The following is an 11,047-nucleotide window of genomic DNA, read 5'->3' as shown; positions in this document are numbered from 1 at the left end:
CAGGAATGGTTCAGTTTTCCATGGCCAGTGTAATTCCCTGGAGAAAACTGTAATCCATTTTTTTTTCTATGTGCTAAACACATTCTGCAGAATCATCCTTTTGCTGTATTGGTCTGGAGTTCCTTCACAGTCATGGTTTTCTGGCAGCCACAACTGCAGCTACAGTGGTGTAAAGCTTACCAAGAATTCAGCGATCCTAATCAGTTTTATACTGTTTCCAGTTCCTTGCCTTCCCTCCCTGCTAGCACATGTCCTTCATCACCCATTAAGGGAAGACTTTTGTGAAAGGATTTTATTAAAGTATTGGCAGCATTGTTGGTTTTTTCCAACTCTTTTAAAATCTACTGGTAGGTACGGTTCTTTCAAATGGAAACACTTCTCTACAGCAAATACTTCAGGCAAACCCTGGCATGCAAATATAATTAAATTGCAAATAAATCCGTTTTGTAAGAAGTCTTGTCTAGAAAACCTGGGTAGGTACTGGATTATTTTTTGTTTTAGTGGTTTAACTGAAAATGTGGTGGGCGAGAGAAGGATGATTTTTTTTTTTTTTTTAATTTTTTTTTATAAAACAACCACCACAATTTTTTGTATTGAAACATTTAAATACAAAGTGTTTCACTTTTGGGTAAACAGTGTTATACAAAAGGTATTTAGCCTTTTTGTATAGCCTTTGTTTTAAATGTAGATTTTTTAAAATGAAAAATAAAGTATAAAAGCTGTCTTGTTTGTTTTGAAAATATCACAATAAAATACTAAAATATTTCAAAAACTAAACACTTTCCCTTTCTTTCAAACTTACACAGGTCATCTTGCAGCATTGTAATTAAAGGCCCTTCATATTCCTAAGGCTCCTAAGACTTGCATGACTCCTCTGGACAGTTGGGTAGGGAGGGTTGAGTGCGCAGGTTATAACATTGTCAAAGCCAAAAGTTGCATTAATACATTCCAATCTTATGGTAAACTTATTTGGTTTAATATGCAGATACTTAAAAAATGATCTACTACAAGGATATTTCCCTCTGTAGAAGGGACACCACAAGAAATCAATGGGAAATTGATTTATGTTGTTAAAAGCTTTTTTCAGCATTACCTTAGGAATGTCAGCAACAAGTATAACGTTTCTCCTGCCTTGTAATTCTAGATATTCTGCAGAATAAGTGTCTCACTGGAAAGATGCAGTGATGGTATTGTAAGACTGAGGAAACAAGGAAAGTAAAGCTACCAGTAACAGGAAGTGCTAGCTATAAAATGGTCTTTTGTGAGAGCAGTATGCTCCATCTGTCCAGGAGTCTTGTCAGGTTTTAGGAAACAACATAATAAACCACTTGTTTTCCCTGTGGATTTTCCAAGTCTTCAGGGAAATATCCTTGCCCCCATTTTATGTATGATTATTTTAGACTTCATATTTATCCAGGAACAAACATCCACAAAGGCAGGCCTCCATCCTGGCTACTCAGAGATGGATTTTACTTATTGTCATTATTCCCCTAACTTCATTCTAATTTCAGTCCGTCTCCAGCCTGCTTCCTATGTCCATGCCTGCTCCATGTGTGTCTGCTCCTGCCCCCTACTTATGCCCCTTTACCAGCTCAGTCATCCCTCTTCTTTAAGTTTTGCTTACATTCATGTCCTGTCTGTCGTGTCTCCCGCCCCCCCCCCCCCCACCCAAAATCTCCTCTGTGGCCAGTCTCCCAGGTTTTGCCCACATTTGAGGCACCTTTTTAATTTCCTACTCTACTTGGTGTTTTTACAGCCATCATATTGCATCCAGCTCTCTTGTCCCTACCATTCAGTTCACATTCCCATGTGTGCTCCAGGATTGCATATACTGGGAAAATCTTGCATTCAAAATGTTAATTAGTGCAACATGATGCACAAAATATGATGTAGCACTTGGTAGACAAGGACTTCCATGTTTAAACTCGTTAGTAGGTTTTTAACTCTGATCAACTAAACTTTTACAGCTCTTGTGTGTGCTACTGTCACAAGCTTAAAGCTGTGACGTTAGGTGCCTCAGTTTTTCTTGGAGTGCCCAAGAAGTAAGGCTGCTTTACAGCAGCTGCTTTTTCTAAGGGTGGTTGCTCATTTCCGATTTATTTTCTAACATGGTGCACTTTCACAGTTTACAAGGCTCTTACCTGGGCCACGCACAGAGGAAGAACTGTCACGGTCATTAAGGGCCACTGGGCTCTTTTGCTGAAATCAGTGAGAGACTGTGGTCATTTTAATTAATGAAAAACTGGGATCACAGTAGGAGGATATTCCTGTATCTAGGTACTTTAATCACTGTAGAGATGAGTGCCTGAGGTAGAGAAACTTTCTAAAAAGCACATATAGAAATCATGATAAATCACAAGAGCTGGCAGCACTGCAAGAACTATGCCCAGCAATTGCTCCCATCTTTTGCAGGAACAGGGTAGGCTGGCATTCATGTAGTTGTGTAACTGCATGCATTACTAAGATGGGAAGGTTTGCTATAGAAAGTGAAAAGAAGAAATTGATCTTTCTGACCAAAGAAATAAAACAAATTGTTTTTCAGAGACCTGTGCTACTGTGCATTGCTTCCAGTTAGTACCAACCTCTAGCATCAATTGCATGCTAAAATTACTTTTAAGGAGAGGAGCCTTTGAGTCAGCTGCCTTGGAGATGGGATTGCCTTCCAACTCTACAGGGATGATTGGGAGCAGAGCTGAGAACACAGCCCTTTGATTCTCTTTGCCCCATGCCTGGCCTAGCCCAATAAATAAATATACTTTTTCACTGCATTGGTTCTAGGAACTGCAGTCATGGCCTAACCCCATTGAGTCAGGCACCCTAGGAAAGTGGAAAGTTCCTGCGTTAAAAAGGTTACAGTCAGTGTAGAAAACAAGAGACCATGGGGAAGCAGGAGAGCAGTGAGGCAATAGAAAAGGAAATGGATACATCTGTCTCTATAGGTGCATCCATACTTTGAACAAAATCTCCTTTGCTAGTTACATGACAAACGTAAGAGTCTGGCCCTGCAAGATTTTGTACCAGTCTCACTGACATCACAGTTCAGCTGGGAATGGTTCATTGATGTTGGTGGGAATTCTAGGAACTTGGCACCTCTCCAAGTTGGGACTTTCTGTGACCTACAGGTCAGTTGGATGTCTTTGGTGCTTAATGTAAATAACAGTGGCTCCACTCAGGAATCGGGCTCCAGTTTTTATACACGGGGTTGTACAAAAGAATTAAGCAAAGAGTCTCTGCCCCATGGAGACCACAGTTTTTAAATTATGACAAAACATTTGAGTGGGTAAATGGACCAACTCTTTAGGTACCAGGGGGAGCAGAGGAACAGTTCTCTCCCCAGCCCCACCAGGCTTTCCTTCCTCTGTTTCATACTCTGGTGGCTCTGTTTCATATTTTGATAACTACAGGGGCCAGACATGTGGTGTTACCTAGCTCTTCACTATGCTGTGTCTTGTTTGGCATACAGTCTTGAGAGAATGGTATACCATTCTCTGTTGCACAGATGCTTCCTGCATGGTTTGCTGCTTGCTCTGCTGCCCTTCACCAGACCTAAGAGCAGGCTGTTGTCCATCATCCAGCAGATGCAGCCAAAGAGCTTCCTCCTCATTGCTTATGTTCTGCACCAGACTGCAAGCAGTTTTCTGCAGTGGTTCATTCAAAGGCTAGTTGTCTTCGTGTTGCCTGGAAGGTCCGTTTCACTAGAGCATATAGCACAGAACACATGCATTTGAGCAGCCTGATTTTTCTGCTTAAGGAGATTCTCTTGTCTTGTAAGAGAGTGGCACATTTGCATAAATTAGTAGTCACAGGAGGCCAACATCTTAATGACTACCAGATGGCAGAGATTTGTTGGCATTGTGGCAGAGGTAGATTTTAATAGATTGGAAAAAGGATAAGCTAGTAGCTTTGTGATTTTTATTTTTTTTTCCCCTAGGAGATCTTAAGTTACTCCCTTCATGTTAGACTGTTTATATTTGAGTTTATGGCAGATTAAGCAACTGAACCTAATGGAAGATGGCTAGATCTTTTTTTGCAAATGGGAAATGCCTGAGTATATGGACAATCTCATTAAAGAAATGATAGCCCTGTTTTTCCCTTGGCCAGGGCAGTGCATAAGGCAATCTTCACTCATTTTACAATACATAGTTATGAAGGCTTCTCTTCTATCTTAGTGCTGTTTGAACTTGGAACGTTGTCAGAGTTCTCTTTAGGAACTATTTATAGGGGAAAATGCATCTTTTCGAAATGAAGGCTTTATGATACGACTGTGAAAACTATCTTCCCCCACTATTCCTACTGTAAGCCCTGCTGTTAAGAGCCGTGAAATTATCTTTTCGTGGCAGATGGGAGCTGGTTGGAAAATGATCTTAAGTTTAGCCTGTAATGTGAGCTGCTTCCTCTGCCTGGCCTTAACCTGTCCTTTTTATTTATTTATTTTTAGCAATTATTGTTCTTCATTAGATAATTTTCATCCTCCTGTTCTTACTCTCCTGTCCATATTTTAATCCAGTTTAGAAATTTCTTGCATTGAAATTCTTACCATGCCCCATACTTACTGCTTTGGATCATGCAGATTCCACACAAGCAACACTTTCACTGAAATCAAGGGAGCATTTTTAAGTTACAGTGTTATATCCCTTAATAAATACTAAGCTCTCTTGTGATCTCTAGGTGACTTCCGAAATTGTTGGTTTTTCTTAGGTGGTATCTAGTTTGACATGGAATAACTGTATTCTGATTGATGCACAATTAGCTTTAATGGCTCCAAAGAGACCACTAAGGAATGAGCAAATAGATGCTTTAAAAACTATTTAGATGAGGGTTCATACAGCCAAGCCCTATGACTTATTTTTTTTCTTGTCATCTTAACTTTGTGTCAATAGCAGCTTATTCTTTAAATACATCAGAAATTTGACCCACTGTGCTTTCCTTGACTCAAACTCCCCAACATGATCTACAAAATGTACTTAATTCTGCTGTTAATGTAAATGGCCTAATAGTCCGATCTGGGATCTAGCAGTTAGCTCGTGGCTGTTGCTTTCGTTTTAAAGGTCTCGCAAGCCAGGGAGCTCAGCTACCTTATTTGGAGCTCATATGCCTGACCACTGACCTCATATCTGCTTGTTTGAGTGTTTTTACTTGTCTATATATGGAAAGACTGCTTGGAGAGTAGTTATCTGACCTGAATTAGAAGTAATGCAACATCTGTATCAACAGCTGCTTTTGTCAGGGTGCACTAATTGGGTTAAATCCAGGATGTTAGCTGGTTTGTCTGCAAAGGGGGAACTTGAATCCTGTTGTTTGTTTGGAACTTTATGTATTCTTGCAAACAAGATCCTTCCTTCTGGTGAAGTCAGGAAGAAGAAAGTCAGAACATAAACAACAAGTCTGCCTCAGGAAGCTAATGTTTCATGTATGACTAATTAAATCCAACTTTCCTGTAGTCATGGCAGTGAAGATCCCTGTTTTCCCATTGGTGTCATGGGTAAGCACAATAGGGACACTGGATTAGATGTGAATGGGCTATAAAGAGCAGGGGGAGAGGGAAGGAGGTGGAATAAAAAGCCCAGCTCTAGGGAGTAGATTACAAAACACAGAAGATATAATTGTGCAAGGAAGTGCAAGTCAGTAATCCCCCTTCCCTGCCAACATTATGGGACTACTTCTGTTGCCTGAGGATGTGGGTGTAAGATTTCTTCGACTTAAGGGTATTTGTGGAATATCTGAGGAATGATGATAAACAACCATTAGGTGAAGTCTTTGGTCTCAGTGAATTCAGTGGAACAACTTTTATGGAAATGAGTAGAGCTAGGACGTTACCCTGTGTCATGTGTATCACCTCTCATTGTAAAGCCTCAGGAAGCAACTTGCTGATGATACCTTGAGCATATCTTAAATGCAGCCAACTCTAGAACACTTGGCCAACTAGTGCATTGCACAACAGCAGTGGGAAAAGAGTTTGTCCAAGAAAATTTGACCTAACATCCCTGTTCTTATGAAAATTTCCATGGGATCAGTCTTCTTTCTTAACACCTACTGAACAGGACCTCTTTATAACGTCTCCCCTGATAGACTCTCTCCCTCCCCTTCTCCCCTCCCTGAAATACATTAAGCCAAGTGGTCATTGTTTGTCTGAAGCCTTCCTTCTGAGATTGAAACCTATTAATCTAGCAAGTTCTGGAGTGTGATATATTTAGGGGTTTTAAAAAAAATTTTGGGGTGTTAAGCCAGCAACTTAAAACTGTTCCCTAGCAGATTTTATTGTAGTTAGTTACAGTTACATGAATAATTGTTTTAAAAAAATACAGGCACCGGTTCTGCAAGATGGTTTCCTACCCTTTGGTTTTTGGAGAGAAATTGTTAACAAAAACATCAATGGAGAAAGTTTCAGTCTTAAGTCCCAGTTTAAAAAATACTTTTTGGTATATTAGTCCATGCTTTAAGAATCTGTTCTTCCGTTGCTCAGGAGCCTGAGGGAATATTTTGGTTGTGTCCTTGAACATGGATGCTTGCTACTTGTATGAATGCTACTTTTTAAAAGAATGAGTCATGTCAATCATATGGGGGGCCAAACTGAGTGATTCCTTTTGATAGAAACTCAACCCTTGGCATAACAAGCATAGGGCTTGGTCAAGCTTGCTAGACCGCAGCTGTTTGCTACAGGCCAAGATTGTTAAATTGCTTTGCATTCTATGATAGTGCAGCACATACCTTGATTCTCAAACTTTTGAAACCTAGCAGGAAGAAGGGTTCTGAATTTTCTGAGCTTGTGGCCCTCTGAGAGCAGCTCATTGATTTACATTCTAGTAATCTTCTCTGTCAAGTCAAACACATGTTGTGTGTAGGATACAATACAAATATCCACTTAGCTTTTAGATTCCTCTCTCCTTTGGAATAATGAGCTATTGTGACTCCTGCTTTCAGCCCTGGAGAGATGTGTGCCCCATTGTTTCTGTTGTTTTTGTGGGACTCCATTTGTTTTGAAGGGAGTAAGGGGGGAAATGCAAATTCCATGCTTTCATTCTGCAGAAGGATCTGTAATGTGCTGGTGCTTACTCGTGTAGCAGCATTTTGAAGGCATGCCATTTCAGCAAAGAAATTGGAATCCTAAAATCAGGGGATAGAAGCTTCTCTCTTATTTCTTTACTTGAACCAAAGGAGAGAGTCTTGACTGTCAATTGCAGTAAAACTTCTATCCATACAAGATTAGCAACCCTATATGGCAGTCTAGAGTATGCTAAACTTTGGGACACCCAGAAGAACAATATCTCCCCCTGTTTTCCCCCCCCCATTAGAAGCCAGCCCTCTAATTTAGGGTCTGTTGCATATTAGTGGGGCACTGGGAAGATGTTTGCACAGCTGTTTCACATACCTGGGCTTTTCTATGGAGGACTCGGCTCTCCGAGGGTATTGTTCCGGCTTGTTCCTAACGCTTACAAAAAGTAATCTGAAAGGGGGAGTGAGGAAGGTGCCATGGGGTAATGTTTTTGCTGGAGAAAGTGAACACGAATTTTTAAAGGTTATTCAACAGCACCAAGTTGCCTGCAACATTGGACTTGTATGCATAGAATGTCAGAGGCAGAAAAACCTGCTTGATCACTGACTAGTTTTCTTTTTACTCTTTTATTGTAGATTAAAAAACAGCAGCAAGATGTGTTAGGTTTCTTGGAAGCAAACAAGATTGAATTTGAAGAGAAAGATATTGCAGCCAACGAGGAGAACCGGAAATGGATGAGAGAGAATGTCCCAGAAGATAGCCGACCAGCAAGTGGAAACCCATTACCACCGCGACTGTTCAATGATAGCCGATATCTGGGGGTAGGAAAGGGTTTGAATGATCTCCTTTGCTTCCTTGTTCTGCATTTTTCTGTCTCAATTTTTGCAGCTTACCAGAACAGTTTCTGCACTGCACTCTGTTTTAGCTGTCCTATTTGCAACAGAAAAGAAGAATGCTTATAATGAAGCTTTTAAGTTTGTATAGTATTAACGCAGAAGAGCTATTATATATTTCCTCTTGCCCTGTGGAGTCTTTAATAATATTTATTTTTGCACATTGCATTTCTTCCATTATAGTGGGGCTAGAGCCCATGGGTTTTTTGCTATCTAAAAACCATTAGCCTGTCTACTAGAGAACACTGCCTAGTAGCCAACAGGAGTATTTATTTTTTTTCCTACTGTTCCTTTTATCTTGATTTTTTTTTTCTATAAAAAACAATAATTTTAAACTGTAGATATTTAAAATAATTTTAAAAAGCTCTGGAGATGCACTTTGCAAATACAGAATCTTGCAGTGCTGTGACATCCCTTCCAAATGGGATTTTCTGTAGATGAGAGATTCTTCCCATATGGACTAAGTCTGTCTGTCATTCAACTTTCAAAGGAAATGCTCAAATAGAATGACTTTTGCCATGTCAGCACATGAGCTTTCTTGAACTCGGAGGTAAAAGCTTTCTTGGGTTTAGCTTTTCTGGGTTCTGTTTACAAAATCCAAGGCAATTGTGGTCTGTCTATTCCTGTGTATAGATTTAAAAATCAGGTAGTAAATATAATGTTGATTTAGTTGTTGACTATTTTGAATGCTTTTTCTGAAGTATGTTGTTCTACACTAATGGTGCACATCACTGCTCAGCAGGCCACATACTCTAAAAGGTGTGAATTTATTCATAAGTGTGAACTTTTTATTATTGATGACTTAATGTGTGTGGAAGACTGACGAACATACGGACTAAAAACATACAGAGCAGGCTCTTTCTTTCCAGACTTCTTTCATAAACTTCTCAAGTGCACCTGGGCTTTGAACTGCAGTTTGTTTTTCTTTTAATCCAAACCTGAATCACTCTGGAGCATGTTATTTGTATAGTGAGTGGCTGACATGCTGCCTTGCCACCAGGAGCAAGAGGGTTTGCTTTGCAACTCAGTCACAAGTGGCTACATTTTCAGTATTTTAAGGGAGGTGTACATGTAAGCCATTGCACCCAATGTCCCTCACATATAGCTTAACTACCTTCTGTTATGACTAGGACTGTTTGTTGGGAAGGAAATGTTAATAAATATATGCAGGTTTCTATGCGAACATCTCTCTTAGAGAGTACTTCTTTGGCAAAAGTGAAACTGACATTCATTTATATCTAGTATTGCCTGCCTGCCTTCCCACAGTACTACATAGCATTTGCTTTGGTGGGCACATTACTGTGCCAATATCCTTTATCAATTAAATGTAGCCAGCTTCCTGCTGTAGTGTTGCAGCTGTCCACCAAAGTATAACATTTCATGGTAGTGCAGGGCAGGAAGTGAAGAAAACTGCATGCATGCAGCTATGCTGGGAGGTGTACTCATCGCAAGTATTTCTAATGCACCAATGATTATAGTATGATAGTTTCATACAGAGGTAATATATGATGGGCTTAGAACTACAGCTAGAGCAAGCTCTCTTTCTTAACTACTGCCTGCTTTGGTAGGGCTTGCTTGCTGCGTTTTGTTGTAATTTGTTGGAAAAGCAAAGGCTTTTAAAATCAGTTTTACTGTCCTCTGAAAAATGGCCAGATTTGGGGATGTTTTATCTGCGCTTGTAGGCTTTTCATACTTGAGCTTTGGGGACTGTACAAGGACGGTACCATGCTGAGTACACTTGGCTCTTTAGTTGCTAGAATCTTTGAGCAAAGAACTGGATAAATTTGCTGCATGTGGCATGAAAAAGAGAGGGAGAGGCCAGAACATCAGGGGAGAAAATGTGATTAGCGACTACATGGACTGCTGCAGGAAAGGAAAAGCAAAAAAACCAAAAAAACAACAAAAAAACTCCACTTCCCCTTTAAGAGAATGGGAGATTTGATTTCCAGGCCACAACAAGCCTAATCCCTCCCTTGAACCTTTTAATTACTGAATCCTGAATCGCTGGTGGCATCCTGCCACTTTTTTGTTCTCTCACATTGCTTTATATGAGGCAACAGGCTGTGGCGGTTCTAAATTAGAGAGTCCAGAGGGCAAAGAGGGGACCCACTTAGTCATGGGGCTTTGGGCTCTGTACTGGAGTTCTACAGTATTTACTAAATAGATGCATGTGTATACAGTCGCTGGACGTGTGTGTGTTTGAGGTTGAGGGAACTCTGAACTTGCTTTTGCTTCAGGATATGTAGGGCATTGTCATCTTGTTCTGAGGGACCTGATAGCATTGTGCCCTGTGTTCTCAAAGGAAAATTGTTTCAAATATCTTTACCTACTGGGCTACAGTGAAGCAGCCAGAGAGCACTGTCCTTTCAATGAGGTCTTTAATTTTGTAGTGAGTGTATGCAAACCAACTACGTGTAAGATTATCCTTTGGATAATTTTAGTGAGTTTTTCAGGAGCATTTGTTGATGTAGTCTCCAGCTGCAGTGTATATGAATGCAGTAATTCAGGAGCAAAGCAGTATGTCATTTCATGGGGCATTATGCATTCCTCACAGCCTGTCAGTCTGATATTGAATGGGTCAGGTGGCAGACAAGCAGATTTTTCACCAGTCCACATAATTGTTTCTATAGAACAGTGATTCTCAGCCAGGGTATGTCAGATCTTTTGAGGTGTGCCCCTAGGTGTGAGGAGGTGTGAAGAGATAAGTAGATAATCACAGGCTCGGGCTTGCCTCTGCCTGGATGATTCCTCACCCCTGCTGCCCAGTCTCTCTGCAGGGAGGTAACCATTGTAATATATAAATTAATTTTTGAAACAAGAGTGCCACTTAATTCACAGAAGTTATTGAGGGATGCCTTGAGTCCAAAAAAGTTGAGAACCACCGATATAGGGTTTTAACCCTGCAAGGTGCTGAGTACTTTCAGTGAAGTTAATGGGAGATAATGAAACTACTTGGGTCCTAGAGTAGATGTCATTTTGTTTTTGCATGTAAAGGAAGTTCAGCTGGGACAGAAATTCCAGAAAGCAGTATTGTACTGCTTCAGAAAGTCTTATCAAAGACGAATAAAATTAGATTAGGATCTCCCAATCAAGTTGAATTCAACTTGAGGGAAAAGAAAACCTTAAGTGTACATCCTTCCTTTGGTATCTTTATCAGATT

At 40.3% G+C, this 11,047-nt stretch overlaps 1 protein-coding gene across 1 annotated transcript in view; it reads left to right on the top strand.

The window, feature by feature from the left end:
* The window catches only part of SH3BGRL (SH3 domain binding glutamate rich protein like), a 47,355-nt gene that overhangs the window by 29,297 nt on the left and 7,011 nt on the right, over nt 1–11,047 (top strand). Inside the window, exon 2 of the mRNA XM_006028326.3 lies at nt 7,630–7,815. Within this exon, the coding sequence (XP_006028388.1) occupies nt 7,630–7,815 (186 nt within the window). The remainder of the gene's footprint in view (nt 1–7,629; nt 7,816–11,047) is intronic.

The sequence above is a fragment of the Alligator sinensis genome, unplaced genomic scaffold, assembly GCF_000455745.1.
Source record: "Alligator sinensis unplaced genomic scaffold, ASM45574v1 scaffold294_1, whole genome shotgun sequence".
Classification (NCBI taxonomy): Eukaryota; Metazoa; Chordata; order Crocodylia; family Alligatoridae; genus Alligator; species Alligator sinensis.
Note: the sequence above shows the minus strand (reverse complement) of the source record. Positions and strands in the feature narration are given on the sequence as shown.